This window comes from Ctenopharyngodon idella, chromosome 23, assembly GCF_019924925.1.
Source record: "Ctenopharyngodon idella isolate HZGC_01 chromosome 23, HZGC01, whole genome shotgun sequence".
Taxonomy (NCBI): domain Eukaryota; kingdom Metazoa; phylum Chordata; class Actinopteri; order Cypriniformes; family Xenocyprididae; genus Ctenopharyngodon; species Ctenopharyngodon idella.
In genome coordinates, this window is record NC_067242.1 from 11,029,957 (window position 1) to 11,047,581 (window position 17,625).

At 37.4% G+C, this 17,625-nt stretch overlaps 1 protein-coding gene across 4 annotated transcripts in view; it reads right to left on the reverse strand.

Moving 5' to 3' along the window:
* The window catches only part of dpyda.1 (dihydropyrimidine dehydrogenase a, tandem duplicate 1), a 242,322-nt gene that overhangs the window by 26,061 nt on the left and 198,636 nt on the right, over positions 1-17,625 (reverse strand). For all 4 annotated transcript variants that reach the window (XM_051881563.1, XM_051881564.1, XM_051881565.1 and 1 more), the window contains one exon: positions 5,241-5,383. In XM_051881563.1, coding sequence (XP_051737523.1) covers positions 5,241-5,383 — 143 coding nt within the window. The remainder of the gene's footprint in view (positions 1-5,240; positions 5,384-17,625) is intronic.

The window sequence follows — 17,625 nt, forward strand, 5'->3', positions numbered from 1 at the left end:
TTTACTGTCTCATTATGACAGGCGAAAATCTATCATAACAGCCCAATCTTATTAAAGGAGCAGACATTATACTTTACAACAACACCGTGAGTGTGAACGTTTGACATCATTGCTTCAGTAAATGAAAGTCATTTGACTGTGTTAAGCTAGTAGCATTCCAAGATCTTTGGATTATTCCTGAAGAGTAACACGCGCTAAACACAGGTAGGTTACTTTTACACCATCACACATGAAAGTCAATACGGCACCATGAGGAGCCCTGGATCCCCTACAGGGTGATTGCAAAGTGATGTATTTGGTAATGAATCAACTAAAGAGTATCGATCGACAAGGGGATCACATTAGCTGCGGTAGAATAAAGTACATGCTCGCAGAAACCCAGTAACGTATCAGCAATGTAGGTTATTAGCTCGTCTGGTTTGTCAAATGACGCTGTGTAATTTGAATCAAGACAAAAAGGAACAAGCATTTAAAGGCATAGAAATTTTGTCATTTACTTACCCTCATATTGCTCCAAAACTGCATGACTTTCTTTCTTCTGAGGAACACAAAACATATTTTAAAGAAAAAAAACCTCCTAGCTTTTTGGCTCCAATATTATTTGGAACTCAATATTCTTCAATATACACTATCTTTTTTGTGTTCTGCAGAAGAAATAATTTTCCTTTTTGGTTGAACTAAGTCAATATCGTTAAAGACAAACACACACCGATCAGGCATAACATTATGACTACCTTCCTAATATTGTGTTGGTCCCCCTTTTGCTGCCAAAACAGCCCTGACCCGTCAAGGCATGGACTCCACTAGACCCCTGAAGGTGTGCTATGGTATCTGGCACCAAGATGTTAGGAGCAGATCCTTTAAGTCCTGTAAGTTGCGAGGTGGGGCCTCCATGGATCGGACTTGTTTGTTCAGCACATCCCACAGATGCTCGATTGGATCGAGATCTGGGGAATTTGGAGGCCAAGTCAACATCTCAAACTCGTTGTGCTCCTCAAACCATTCCTGAACCATTTTTGCTTTGTGGCAGGGCACATTATCCTGCTGAAAGAGGCCACAGCCACAAGGGAATACCGTTTCCATGGAAGGGTGTACATGGTCTGCAACAATGCTTAGGTAGGTGGTACGTGTCAAAGTAACATCCACATGGATGGCAGGACCCAAGGTTTCCCATCAGAATATTGCCCAAAGCATTACACTGCCTCCGCCGACTTGCCTTCTTCCCATAGTGCATCCTGGTGCCATGTGTTCCCCAGGTAAGTGACGCACACGCACCCGGCCATCCACGTGATATAAAGAAAACGTGATTCATCAGACCAGGCCACCTTCTTCCATTGCTCAGTGGTCCAGTTCTGATGCTCACGTGCCCACTGTTGGCGCTTTCGGCAGTGGACAGGGGTTAGCATGGGCACCCTGACTGGTCTGCGGCTATGCAGCCCCATATGCAACAAACTGCGATGCACTGTGTATTTTGTGTATACGATAATTTTTAAACATTGCCATCGGCTTGCCGTGCAGTACAGTTGTGCCGTGTACCAGTTGCATTGACACGATTATCAGGTTAACTGTGCAATGGCTCACGACCTCCAGAGTGTCCGAACTCGCACAGTGTACGCCCGCCTTTAGTCGACCAAAATTTTATTAGTCGGTTAGTCACAGAAAAAAAAAAACCTCCACAGGAAGAGGTGAAGTCTTGCAGTCTGTGAGGGACAGATCATTAACGATGCTTCCTTGTAGTAATCCAGACGGTCGCCTATCATCCATTGATCTCAAATGTGGCTTATCATTTGGAAAATGTAAGTATTAGCAACTTAACATGACCGCTCGCTCTAACGATAAGCTAGATAAATGTGCGCTACTATTAGGCGCATATCTAAGTGTTTGTGTGGAGTGTGAAAGCTGAAGTCTAGTACGCTTACTGCATGACATGGAGGTGCCGGCGCGATCACTTGCATTTTTTCCTGATAACAGCGGAAACAACTTAAAATACTCTATCATTTTTGGTCATACAGATAAGAGTAATACATCATTCAAAACTGTTTACTTTTATTTGAGTAAACTCACAATAACAACAAAATAATGTGCTTTTGTAAAATAAAGAAAACAAACAGGGTGCGCTTTCTGCTGTCTCGGTCTCCGTGAACTTGAATGCATCACAAAAATTAACCGAAACTCAGCGTATAGGCTACTTACTTCACAGAAATGATAAATATATCTATTGAAAGCTTGAAATGTCTACTTTTAAATGAACCAATTCAAACTGAAAACAAATACTCTGATTATGTAATCCGTATGAAGCTTTATGCGTGCACTTGAACGCGGAATATGATGTATATTACGCCTATATATATTAAAGACTCCTTATGGTTTAGTACACCCCCATCGGGGTCGGGGGCAACTTTACGTATTTGCAACTAAAAAATGATCTAAACTTGAATCTTTTTTTGTAATCAATACATCTTGCATCTAAGCAATGTACAATTTGCACATTTGGGCCAATCTGAAAAACATTTGTACATCACTCAACTGTAAAATCGGGTTTATTCAACAAGCATTTTTAAGGATAAACCATCCTAACGAGCTGATATGCTAAAATAAACATTTCCAATGCTAATCTTAACATCCTAATGCTAATCTGAGCTCTTTATCAGAGCGACAAAGACTGGCGGTGTATCTGACATCATTGCGACATCCACAGTCTGTGCAGAATGTGGAAGAACCACAGCGATGAACTTTGAGTTATGTTTTTAATAAAGGATCTGCTGCTCTCCAGGATACCGTGCATCATTTGAATGGAATGATTTGTCTTTTTTGCACACATTTGCTTGACTTTTAGAGAAATTTACACCCGAAAGAACGCAGGTATCACCGAAGCTTTACACGATTATCTTTACAGTTTCGCAATTCACTTAGTTAATGGGATAAATCAGGCTCTGGTTCCAACATACCCTATATCATTTCTTCAATAACCACGGAAAGTCAAAACTCCACAGGTTCAACACTATTCGATCCGGAGAAATCAATACAGGATATGAATGGACTTCATTATATTATTTGTTCTCGGGAGAATACTTTTGATGTGGCGTTGAATCGATGTGTCTGCTTAGAAACAATAGCGTGAGTGCCTACAGCGTTTGTGTTTACACCGAGACGTTTGGTGTCTTTTGAAGAGCCTGATTCTCCCATTCAGTCCTTCCGAATCCCTTCAGTTCTGACTACAAGTCTCGCTGATTGCAACAGTTCGAATTACAGTGCATTCTTTCAACCGCCACCATTCCTTATCCAAAAGGTGGTTCGTTCTCCATTGACCCAGACCTGACCTGAATTCGACAGGCGTGTGGGGAACGAAACCAAGCCAGGCCCAGTTGAGCAGGTTTTATCCTTGAGGATAAAACATTGCAGAGGAAGCAGCAATCAGAATCAGTTTTCGCTGCTGATGAAGCACACAGATGTGTGTTGCATGCAGTTTCTCAGCAGTCAGACTCTTTGATGTGTTTGAAAGGACGCGTGTCACAGCGTGTGTTCTCGACAAACTCATCTTCCAAATCCAAACCCCACAATTCACAGCACTAATCCTCCACTAAACCCAAAATATTAACACAAAAACACATTTTCTTTCATCACTTGCAGGAACATCTCTAAAGCAAGAAAAGCATCACAAATAGTGATTATATTGTGTAAGATGAAATACAAATTACGGCTTTTTAAAGTGGGGGATCTGTAATTGAAAGCATTATGATTCTATCAAGAGCCCAAGTTATTCTGTAATTAAATTTTCATATTAACTCAAAGGACAAATGTCTGAATGCAAAAAGGCTCTTCAGATCCCAAGTGTTCCCACTGAACAGGTAGGAGAGGGAAAGACATTACCGAAACATTAAATCAACCTTTAAAAATAGTAAATGCATTTATTCAAAGATAGAGATTCAATTTGCATACAGATTCTCTATTTGATTACTCCCCAGACACAAGCAAGCCATGATGTGGAGAGTTTAGAAACACTTTTCAATCTGCAATCTAAATATTATGCTTAACTATACTGTATCTCATTTACAACAAAGTTTTCTAATTAAAACTTAGTATACAGCTGAGACAAATGCAGGGCTGACAATACCAATTAAAAGTAATTGCGTATCAATGCACAAACGCAATGCACACGATGACAAATTGTGTCATAAACTAGAAACATATTTGGACTTGAGTTGCATAGATTATTAATTATGGTGACGTCACACAACAAAGCAACCTCTTCCAGGTTCTGATAATGAGTTTGAGCAGTGCTGTGGTTCTAATGAGCTATTAAGTATTTTATAAAGTAATAATGTTTGTTAATGTTAATGAAAGCTACTATAAAGCTGAAGCCAATGAGGAAAAGCTTGCATTTAAGCTACACAATTAAAAATAAAAATCAGACATGCAATATGTATCTTTACTGCTTTATTACATCAATTATTTTTTTAAATATTTGATTAAACTTAATTGACATTATTGAAACTACTTATTACATCCAAAAGACTTTTCTTTTTTTTTTTATCAGTACTGCAATTTATCAGTATTATTTTATTTGTATATTCTTTCACAAACAGCCAGTTTTGTCCTGGTTGATCTTCTATGGTGGTCTTATTAATATAAATCATCATTAGATAATATTTGACTTGTAAAAGTACATGGAATGCTTTCGCGAAAAAGTCCAACTGGTACTATCCCTGACAGCAACATAGTGTCGGCCCAGATCCGGCCCACATCTGGTCCGCATGTAATCCACATGTACCAGATGTAGGCCGGATCTGGGCCACACTATGTTGATGTCTGGGATAAGAGATGTGTTTTTCAGCCCCCCACACAGCATTCTTGTTAGATTTGAACAAAGTGCTAATATAAAACATCCTGATCTGATACTTCACACTGTCTTGGATAGAGAGAGTAGACGAAAACAGTATGTGACAAGAGTAGAATATCTGAATTCACAGTCCTCGTAAAAGAGTAGGCAAAGAGTACCCGCATTACTTGATACTTCTGGCGAGATTCTGAATACGATGGACACTTTACTTTCCCATGAGGCCACGGGAGAGGATTTGTGAATGGCAGTGAAGTGACTCAACTGACGCTGGTAGGTCATATGATGTAGTCCATTCATACTATATAGAACATACTTTTTAGTGGTGGCAAAGTAATTACTTATTCAAAATAAGTACCTACTCAGAGAGTATGCGATTTTGGATGTCCCTTCTATCACTTACCTGTAACACTGTGGCTCCAGCATGGAGGAACTGCAATCCGGACTCTGCAGAGTCGATGCCCCCGGTGGCCAGAATGGGAAAACCAGGCAGAGCTTTCGCTATGGCGGACACTGCTCTCAATGCGATGGGCCGGATGGCATTTCCTGCAGATGCAAAAACAAATTATTATTACCCTCTGCAACCATTTTTGAACTTTTAGATGTCAATAAAATAAAATAAAATAAAAAATAAATGGCAAATAAAAAAGATCTTCCAGTGTGAAGATCTCAGATCTCAGATCTCAAATGGAAGGTCTACAGCAGACATAAATTATCTTCGTTAAACGGCGTCTCATCCTCTAAAATTTCAGACTGAAATTCTCTAGGGAGCGCTGCGCCTCCTTACATTACACCCTTTATTTATTTACCTGAGCCGCAATGTCTTGAATAAAATTAAAACCTCTGATCTGATCCCGCTGACAGACGGGGCCGTTTATCACATTAGATTTAACTTCATTTCACTGGCAGCCTTTTTTTCCCCTCATTGATCAGTGGGAGACATTGTCTCTCCTCATTTGGCGCTGGTGTCACTAAAGACAAAGAGCGCGGGCCAGCGCTCTCTCCCACACGCTAAATGACCCTTATTAATGATACAGAGGACTCGCGTTAAAGGAACACCGTCTCAGTCCATCTTCTCTGAAGAAGCATGTAAAGTTAATGTCGGCATTTCCATGTATATTACAGAATGTGAAACAGCAGCAAATATATTCAAATATAGGATGCACATTCATCCTACATAACATAAATTAGGGATATTGTGTGTTTCCACAAAAAAAGAAACTCGCAGGAAAGAAAAATCCACAAATGATCTCTTTTTACCATCTCAGTTGTTTCCCCTAGACAGCAGCAATGAGATTAAATGAAAAGAATATGGAGACTTTTACCGATGTCTCTCAATTCTCAAATTTTTAACCAGAGAAAAAGATATAAGCAATCTCATATGTGACCCGGGACCACAAAACCAGTCATAAGGGTCAATTTTTGAATTTATACATCATCTGAAAGATGAATAAATAAGCTTTCCATTGATGTGTGGTTTGTTAGGATAGGACAATATTTGGCCGAGATACAACTATTTGAAAATCGCCTTTGAAGTTGACTTCCAAATGAAGTCCTTAGCAATGCATATCCACTCACAAAAATACATTTTTGATATATTTACAGTAGGAAATTTACAAAATATCTTCATGATCTTTACTTAATATCCTAATTATTTTTGGCATAAAAGAAAAATTGATAATTTTGACCCATACAATGTATTGTTGGCTATTGCTACAAATATACCCGTGTGACTTATGACTGGTTTTGTGGTCCAGGGTCACATGTATCTTCTCTACAGCTTCAAATAAATCTCAACAATGTCTCAAACTGTGGTCAAATTTGCTGAGATACCAAAATTTGCAATTAAAATTCAGATTTCTATATGATCTCAAACATTTCTCATTAAATTCTTTCAAAATATCTATTGCTTTTGCTCCTAGTTAGGATTAAAGATTTAAACAAACATCTATCTTTAAGTATTAAACTTTAATCACCTAGCAACCACTCGGAACACCCTAGCAACACGCTAAAAACTGCCCACAACCACACAGCAAACACATAAAACACTATAAAATCATAGTGGCAGAAAATGTTCCGAATTAATCTATTCACATTAATTTTATAGTTCTATAATCTTACTATATGACAACAATATCTCATTTGTTTCTACTTTCATTTGTTTCTACTTTAATTTCAGTTTACAATAAGGTTAAGGTTAGGGTTCAGAGTAAAAATGAACAATACTAGCATGTTAATTTCTTTATACACTAATGCATTTTTAACTCTTTCCCCACCAGCATTTTTTTTATTATTTAAAAAGTTGCCAGCCACCTCCAGCATTTTTGATAATTTTCACAATATTTTCATGGCCTCCATAATAATTTTTGAATGAATATCTGAACATGTAACATATCAAAAGAAGGAACAAAGCCTCTTTTTTTAACAACAACAAAAAAAGTTTTATTCTAACTTCATGCATTCATTTTTTTATCCAACACTTAAATGTGGGTAAGTTTCATAAAAAAGCAATATTTTGAACAAAAAGCTGAGAAAATCATGTTTACAATGTGCGTAAGTAATGTTTTTATTGCTTGTTTCTGCTCCTTTTTTGCCTGTGTTTTGATTTAGAGATTCTCTACTCTTTCAGAAGATGTGTAATAGCACCCCCTACTGTATAACAGTGAAAACCGTACTTTTTGTGCGTCAAAAAAACAAAATAACGACATTATTCAACAATATCTAGTGACAGGCAATTTTAAAAGACTGCTTCATGAAGCTTCAAAGCTTTATGAATCTTTTGTTTCGAATCAGTGGTTCGGAGCGTGAAAGTCACATGATTTCAGTAAATGACTTTGTTACATCATAAGTGTTTCGAAATTTCAATGGTTCACCACTGGGGGGCGTGACTTTGGCAGTTTGATACACGCTCCGAACCACTGATTCGAAACAAAAGATTTGTAAAGCTTCGAAGCTTCATGAAGCAGTGTTTTGAAATCGCCCATCATTAGATATTGTTGAATAAAGTCGTTATTTTGTTTTTTTGGTGCACAAAAAGTATTCTCGTCACTTCATAACATTAAGGTTGAACCACTGTAGTCACATGAACTGTTTTAAATATGTCTTTAGTAACTTTCTGGGCATCTGAAAGTGTTAATTATCTTGCTGGCAATGGAGGCCTCACTGAGCCATCGGATTTTATCAAAAATATCTTAATTTGTGTTCTGAAGATGAACGAAGGTCTTACAGGTGTGAAACGACATGAGGGTGAGTAATTACTGACAGAATTTTCATTTTTGGGTGAACTAACCCTTTAAAAGTGTTAGGGTTAGTGAATTTTCAGAGAACCATCTGAGACAGTTACTTCGCAATAAAAAATTTAATTTAAGTATGTACACACAGTCGATCCACCTTCTGCAACAACATTCTGTGCACAAGCCAATGAAAAACAGTATTTGAAAAGCCATGTAATATACTGACACACATTTCAGTCTACTTAGTCAGGGGACACTTAGCAGGTCTGCCAGCTGACACTCAAATCTAATCCAGCGGATTTAAATGGAAGGAGGAACCTTATTCAGTGGCCATGCAGGAAGCGCTTCTCAGGAGGAGATACTGACACCTCTAATTGCATTAGAAATGGATGAGGTACTCTCAACAACTGCAGCCTCTCCACAGGTAGAACCCTGTCACCCCGGTGCTGTTTACAAACACATGGGGAAAAAATGCTTTTATGAGACTCTGACAGACAAAAAAATAAATTAAAAAGGAGCAGGGGAGGGATAGAAAGATTGACAGATTGTGTCAAATTCCTTCACGACCCTCGTTTTCTTAGTGGGAAACAAACAAGCCTCATTGTTTCCATATGATGTGGAAACATGTTGTGTGGCGTGTTGTGATGGTTAGTCTTGCACAAACCGTCGTCAGGTCACTAGAGGGTCTGTGTTTGCGGGATGAAGGGGGGAGCGAGAAAGCTTCTCATCTCTGGTCAGTCCGAGGCGCTTACTGAAACGCTGCACGTCACACCTGCTATCCCGATGAATAATTCCGAGCACAGACGGATGTACGGAGGAATCAGGCAGGACACTGAGGCCTGGAATTTGGCATCATCAAACAAGAAGAAGAAAGGCAATAGGAGAAAAAAAAATCACGTACAAGGAGAGGCAATTAGGGAAATACACACAGACCTGACCTATGGTATGATAATGAACATCCTGTCTAACTCCCTCAAGCGTACACACACACACACACACACACACACACACACACACACACAGAGAGAATGCTGGGAATGGTAATTGAAGCTGAGGAAATATGCTGTTCGTTTGTATCAGAAGAACATAAGTTATTGACACAAAAAGGTTGCAGAAGGTTTCACGAATCTGTATTTTGTGGATGAAACTGAAACGTGGAATCAGATGTGAGAGGAATTAGAAGTCGTGGAGAAAGAGATGAAAATATAGATGAAAAGCAGGAGCTGGAGGGCATGGTGGAGACGTCAAACACGCACACCCATCATTACCATACTGTGTTAATGACTAATGGGTAATGCTCACAGAGAACGGACGAGCTCCACTGGGTTTGCCATAAATATTCGTCTTCCATATCTATATATTCAGATTTCCATAATTAATGGAATTTGCTAAGGCTGGTGATGCTTCACTATTAGTGTCGGTCATTCTTTGGGTTAGGGATTTGAATAGACCTCTAACTCCAAGTATTAAACTCACACCGTTTGCACTATAGACACGAATGCTACTTCAAATGAGCTTGTTTTTCATGGACAATAAACTGGGTGAAAATATAATAAATCACATAAAGAATCTTTAGAGCAACAGAAGAATATCATTTACACTAAGAGTGGACTCTTTTGACTCTTTTAGGCCAGAAAGAAACCATCCAGAACACACTAGCAACCACATCGCAACATGCTAAAAACCACTCAGAACATCTTAGCAAACAGATACTAAGCAAAAAAACAAAACAAAAAAATCATTGTTAAGCAGCATTTTTGTCTTGTTTTCTGGTAAAAAAATATCTAAATAAACAACTTTAATTTAGATGAATTAATGTGAGAAGCAAAACTGCATAAGAGATTGTTTTTGAGGATTAATTGGCCATTAGTTTTGTGTTGTTTTAAGCAGAAACCTCCAAAAATTTGGCTGGTTTTATGCATACAATGAGGGGAAAAAAACAATTTGCATCTATTTTCTCAGAACAAAATAAATTCTTTGAATATAATTTGAATGAAAATTAATACAATTAAAAAATACAATTAAACTGATATGGATTTAAGGATGTTCAGATTTTTTTTTTAAAAGTGGACCTATAATGCCCCTTTTCACAACATGTAATATAAGTCCCTGGTGTCCCCAGAATGTGTCTGTGAAGTTTCAGCTCAAAATACCCCACAGATCATTTATTATAGCTTGTCAAATTTGCCCCTATTTGGGTGTGAGCAAAAAACACGCTGTTTTTGTGTGTGTCCCTTTAAATGCAAATGAGCTGCTGCTGCTCCCGGCCCCCTTTCCAAAAGTGGGCGGAGCTTTAACAGCTCGCGCTTCGGTTGCTCAACAACAACAAAGATGGAGAATCTCACGCAGCCAAAATGAGGATTGTCAGTAACAGTGTTCAGCCTTACATTGTTCAAACCGGAGTCGGACACTGATGGAGAGACTCAGGAAGAAGTTACAACTTTTAGAATGCATGTGGACGTTTCTGAATGGTTAGTGGGTAAATTAATGTAGTTGCTGTGGAGTTGATTCAATTCTAGCATGTGCCGTCATGTTAATCTTTTGTGCAAAACCCATATGGACGGCCACTATACATAGCGTACCTGTTTGCCAAACAAAGCCATACACACCAGACTAACATTTATGATTGCCATCAAATGCTGTGAATGGTCTAATATTTTTTTCCAAAATATCGCTAAGACAGAAACGCTCCTTTTCTAGCAATTGAGCTTTCCAGGGTCAACTTGCAGGTTATCCAAGCTAACGAGACTCTAAATAATGTTCTGTGCAGTCAACGACAGAACAGTTAGCATGCTTTGCTCAAACTTTTGCCACGGCGTTAGAACTGGTACACCGTTTTCACTTGCGGAAAAAAAAATGGCGGCGCCGTGGGTGGAAACATGCAGATTAAGGGGCGGTAACATTATAATAAGGTCCCCTTCCTACGTCACTAGGGGAACGGGTTGTTTTTTACATGCTTGCAGAGAAAGGCTTGGCAAAACAAAGTTACTGGGTTACGAGGTTTCACGTTTTCTGGGTTGGTAGACGCACCGGGGAACCAATGATAGGACTTAAACATGGAAAAAGTCAGATTTTCATGATATGTCTGCTTTAATAGAAAACTAGACAAAGAACATAATTACTTTGCTGTGTAAAGATCAGAATATCATAGGCCACGTTCACACAGCAACAGAATATAGTTTTCAGTCTTGCATTTGAGTTCTTAAGTGTGTGAACGTAACTGGACTGGACAAGTCGTTGTCTGTCACATTATACAGTGTGAGAGAGACATGTGTCAACCATGTGTTGCAGGTTTTCATGTGTCGTTTTGTTAACTTACAGTGACAGAGATATGAGCCGTGTGCCGTCTGTAAGATTTAAATCAAGTCACTGTTCTCAATCGGAGCTACTTCCATCAGTTTTGGGTTCTACGAGCAATTTAAATGCTCCAACCTTCATCCAGATATAAAAGCTGCTGTCAGTTAATGAACATTTAATGGATGAACTTGTGGCTTGACTGGTCACCGTGATTTAAGATATGCTCTTGGATCAACATATTTTGTTGATCCTTAAACAACATTCCTGTCTGAAAATGTAGTTCTAACCCTATCTCTACCTCTACCCATAAGGTATCCCTGAAAACAGAGGGAAATGATAGGTGAATAACACTGATGTAGAAGCACCTAACACTGGTTGTAAGCCTAAATTTGACATAAACTGTAAACCTGTCCCTCAAATCTGATTAGCTGATTGGAATGTTGTCCCAGGACCAACAAAGATGTTGATCCAGAAACATGTTGTACTTGCTGAAATCAAGTTCTCCTGGCTGGATTGGACTCTTGAAAATAATCAAAAGTGATAAGACTTTTCAGTTTTATGGACGTCGCCATCTTTGATATTACTTTGCTGATTGTCGCTGTGGCTACTGGTAAGAGAATACAGGCATTTTGAGATTCACACCTGTAAGTAAATGGGGTTGTCAATCCCATAAACTGACAGTGTGAATGTAGCCAAAGAGAATTAGGGTAACCACCTATCGTTATTGTTATAGATAACAACCTTATTCATAAAATGTAAAAATCTAATTTAAAATTATAATTCTGGTTTGTTTGGCCACATAAAGCCCACACCTGATCTCCCTGACGGACCCATCCACTGTCTTTCCTGACAGTCACATTAGTATAATAAGCAATTTCTATGAATACCTGATTTCATGTTATAATAATAGCATCAGGAGATGGCGAATGCGTGTCCTCGTTTAAATGTGATGTAATAAAAGACTTAAGATAACTCTGACATTTGGGAAAATGTCATCAGTTCACCTTTTCTCTTTGATGAAATGATGGCATTACATTTATACAATTATCCGATTAAACAAAGTAACGTGCCAGAATCTTCTGAAAAAAGCGAGAGGCACAAAGTCATCTCCGCCAGTCTCAAAAACATCTGCTGACACACTGAAAACTGACAGCAAACTGCAAAAAATACACAAATTATTTGTAAACATCACGTCCCAAGTCAAGATCCTCAAGGAATTTACCTCGATGCAGGTCACAATGATGCAAAATAGTCAAAAAAAAATCAAAATGTGTTTATGAACCTGCAAAGGCAGAGCACTCTTTAAACTGTACTACATGGCCTTTTGTATGTGACACTATGGAAAGTGTTTCTGGTATCATTGCGTACTATCTAGTGGTCAGGGACTGATGCATAATTCAGAGATCTGGTCAGCATGCTGTGCGTCTGTGGTCAGTTAAGGCCACTGCACATTGTGAAGTGTGTGACAATCTCAGCAGAAATGCCTCCTTTTACAACACGACTGCTGCTTTAGAAACTGACAAAGCACAACACCTCCTGCAGCTGATAAAGAACATGCAGCGGAAAAAAACATGGTACATTCTTCTCTACAACCACAACAATCAAGCATACCTTCAAGTTACGCTGGCTCTTATATAATGGCCAGTGTTGGGGCGTAATGCATGACAAGTAACGCGCATTACGTAACTTAACACATTACTTTATAAATTTACACAAATATTTGAGTTACTTTTTTTTTTTTTTAAAGTAGTGCACATTACTTTTCAGTTTAATTTACTAAAACATTTTTAAACAACTGAATTAAAATTCTCTTTTCCATAAGTGTCACGTGTACACTCATGCATACACGGGAACAGACAAAAAGTACACAAGTAACAAAACACATTACTATCAATAAAAAGAGTTGTAATAATAATATTCTCAATGTGTTTTTAAAAGAAAATGAAGGTGTATGTTATATGTTGTTTAGTGCATTACTGCGTTAAACACTTGCAAAAAAAAAAAAGTTCTCAGTAAAAACAACAACAACAAAAAAAACTACCTGCAAGGCCTGGAAGATAGCAAGCCTCAGCTAGGTGAAAAAAAAGGTACAAAAGTAACGTAAGCTCATTACTTTCCATAAAAACATAACTAAGAAATGTAACTAGTTCCTTTTTTAGGGAGTAACACAATATTGTAACACATTACTTTTAAAAGTAACTGGCCCCAACATTGAAAATACCTTACCGTAACGCATTACTTTCCATAAAAAAGTAACTAAGTAATGTAACTAGTTACTTTTTAGGGAGTAACACAATATTGTAACATTACTTTTAAAAGTAACTTTACTCAACACTGAAAATACCTTACAGTAACGCATTACTTTCTATAAAAAAGTTACTAAGTAATGTAACTAGTTACTTTTTTAGGGAGTAACACAATATTGTAACACATCACTTTTAAAAGTGACCGGCCCCAACATTGAAAATACCTTACCGTAACGAATTACTTTCCATAAAAAAGTAACTAAGTAATGTAACTAGTTACTTTTTTGAGGAGTAACACAATATTGTAACATTACTTTTAAAAGTAACTTTCCTCAACACTGAAAATATCTTACCGTAACGCATTACTTTCCATTAACAAGTAATTAAGTAATGTAACTAGTTACTTTTTTAAAGGAGTAAGACAATATTGTAACACATTACTTTTAAAAGTAACTGGCCCCAACACTGAAAATACCTTACCGTAACGCATTACTTTCCATAAAAAAGTAACTAAGTAATGTAACTAGTTACTTTTTTAGGAAGTAACACAATATTGTAACACATTACTTTTAAAAGTAACTGGCCCCAACATTGATAATACCTTACCGTAATGCATTACTTTCCATAAAAAAGTAACTAAGTAATGTAACTAGTTACTTTTTTAGGGAGTAACACAATATTGTAACACATTACTTTTAAAAGTAACTTTTCCCAACATTGAAAATAGCAGAGGTGGAAAAAACAAACAAACAGAAAAACAGACAAAATTTGTATCTAAAATGTAAGATATCCAAAATTAAATTCTCGTATTACTGTTAGATAAAAGCCATATCACCCTTACAGTTGTTTTATTTTTAAATATGATTGTGCTTCACCATTAAATGTATGCAATTGGCAGATGATTATACATTGTAAGTTATTGTTCAACTAACCGGGATGCATAAGGTCGAAATTAAATGTATTAAATAGAAACAAATGTTACATAACATCACAGACTGTGTTTAATAGATATTTATTCATGGCCTGAATGCCTGAATTACAAACCCTGTACAGGTTGCTTAGAATAAGAACACAACCCTTATTATTTAGCTGGATATTAACAACATCATGTTGCAGAAATCTGAAAAGTTACGGTACAAGTTAATACACAGTTACCTCTAATCAAAAGCAGGTTTTTGTAATTATAAAAACCAGCTCACAAAGTAAGGTATGGGGGTGGATGATGTGCTGTAATTAACGCTTAAACTACTCATTATTACTTTTAGATGTGCAAAGCCATGTACTGTAACCTGTTCTAAATTCCGCACCTATTTAATACTAATCCAATTATGATGCAAATGAGGACGAAGCATGCACTGAAATCACTTACACCGCTGCATAAATAAATCAAAAAGATATATTTATAGATCACTGACTAAAAAAAAAAAATCTCCAAAAAAGCTCCATTTTGATTAATGACAAAGAAATAATGCAAATGTTCATGTTTTCGAGTTCAAAAGTTTTCAGTATCCTAAAACTTTTATTTTAACATCATTATTTCCAGGTTTAAATCAGATTTTGAAACCCAGCTTTTCAAAATGGTGTCAGATTTTTAGACTTAACAGTATTATAGTATAATATATGTAATATACACAACCATTCAAAAGGTTGGGGTCGGTAAGACTTTTTTTAAAAGAAATTAATACTTTCATTCTGCAAGGACGCATTAAATTGATCAAAAATGACAGTAAGGACATTTACATTGCTACAAAAATATATATATTTTAAATAAATTCTGTTCAAGATTATGATGGTTTTCACAAAAATATGGTGTTTTCACCATTGATTTTTTTAGCATCATATCAGCATATTAGAATGATTTCTGAAGGATCATGTGACACTGAAGACTGGAGTAATAATGCTGAAAATTCAGCTTTGCCACCAAAGAATTAAATTACATTTTAAAATACATTAAAACAGAACAAGAATAGAAAAGGTTATTTTAAATTGTATTAATATTTCACATTTAAGTGTTACAGTTTTTACTGTATTTTTGATTTAATGCAAACTTGGTGCACATAAGAAAAACAACACTTTTGAATGGTAGTGTATGTATTATTATATATTATATTTAATATATTCACTTTAGTTGCATTTTATAACCCTTTACAAGCTCCTTCATTTAACCTAACACATTAATTAGTCAATGATGAATAAGACATCTATTTATGCACTGAATCCTGACACGCAGATGTCAAAGTCTCAAGCTCATGTTTCTACATTTCTCTCTGAATGTTTGGTCCTTTACTGGGTCGATGGTCTCTGGAGTGATTGACAATCTCATTCAGCGAGTGCGTTATAGACGCCTCTTCTGGTGCTTGTTCTTATCATTAGCAGTTAGCCTATGGTTATGTTCACAGCCCACTGCCGCTCCCCGCCCATAAGATTTAAGGGCCTGCCCTTTAGAGAATATTTAACATAAAATTGAAATCTTGACAGCGGTGAGAAATCCGTCCTGAGCGAGGCGAATTTAATTAATCAGACCTACTGTACCGTGCTCTGTCCAACACAGCAGGCCGCAAATTAAACAGCCGAGAGCTCCCTGCATCCTTACCATATCACCTCCGCTCCGTAAGTACCAAGCAGGAGGTAATGCACTGATCTAGCTAGATGCAAATATAAAAAAAAAGCAAAAAGCAAAACACAAGCAAACAAACTCGACATATTTCCCAAGAGCCCCTCACATAGACGATGCATTTATGACCTGAGCGAGAACCACAGACTCAGAACTGGGACTGTTTTTCTTCTTTATGCGGTGGCGCATCTGTGTCGAAACTCTCGGAGGGTTGTTTAACTAGTAAACGAAAACAGTGTGTACTCTGAGTGTGAGCTTTTGCATTTGACAGTAATGTGGCTGAACGTACCGCGGGTGACCGCAGCGCTCAAACGTGCCAGTAGACGAGCGGCATTCTCTCACTGTCATTACGGAAAGATCACGCTTCTGTTACCTTCAGCATGACAATCACGACAACAGGCATGTAGAGTGAGGCATTATGGGTATGTTGGGAAAAGATGAGGTGAGATTGGAGCTCCAGGGGTTAGAAACCGATGCACAGGTGAGTTTTCTCTGAGGGCTGAAGGAATAAAATCTTAGTGATACATAAAATGTTAAAGGAATAACAAAAATACCCCTTCTAAATCCATGTGAATTACTTGGTTGAAGAATCTACTCTTTTCAATATAGTAAAAGTGAATCAAGACTGTCTAAAATGACAAAAAAACACCATAATGGTTTAATGCAAGTACTCCATATGACAATCTTCTGAAGTCATGACAATTTAGTATGACAAACAGACCCAAATTCAAGTCATATTTTTGTCATTTTGAAGCTTGATAGATTCAGTCCTCATTTACTTATTCATTATATTGGAATGAGTTGGCAGGATCCCCTTTAAAAAATATTTTGATTTCCACAAAAAACAGAAAGTCATACAGGTTTAGAACAACATAGCCTACGGGTGAGTAAGCAATGACAGCGCATTCATTTTTGGATGAAGTGAAAACGTAGTAGAGGGGCATAACTGACACAGTGAGGGTCTCTCATGGGAACAACCGAGTGCTACATTCTCTCTCTCTCTGAAAATGGTAGGCAGACATGCAAACACATCCATGGCCACATCCTGCAGCTCTCAAAGGGGCCCTGATTCACCCACTCCATGACACTGTGCTAATGCACTCTCAGGAAGGTCAATACTCACACACATACACACGTCTTAGCGCTCAGCTCAGCTATTGAAAGGAACCTCCCAGAGCACTTTTAATTGTCAGTCGCTTCATGCCACATACAGACACTCTGCAGTGAATCTAAAATCCATTAAATGGAAAATTTGAGTTGCAAAAAGTGAGTTTTTTTTTTTTTTATAACTTTAGTAGGTCAGCAGGACCAAAGATAGAACGAGGCCTTACATTTCAAGTCTAACAACATAAATTCTTTTTTTGTTTTGTGGCTGTGTGAGAATATAAAATACAGTAC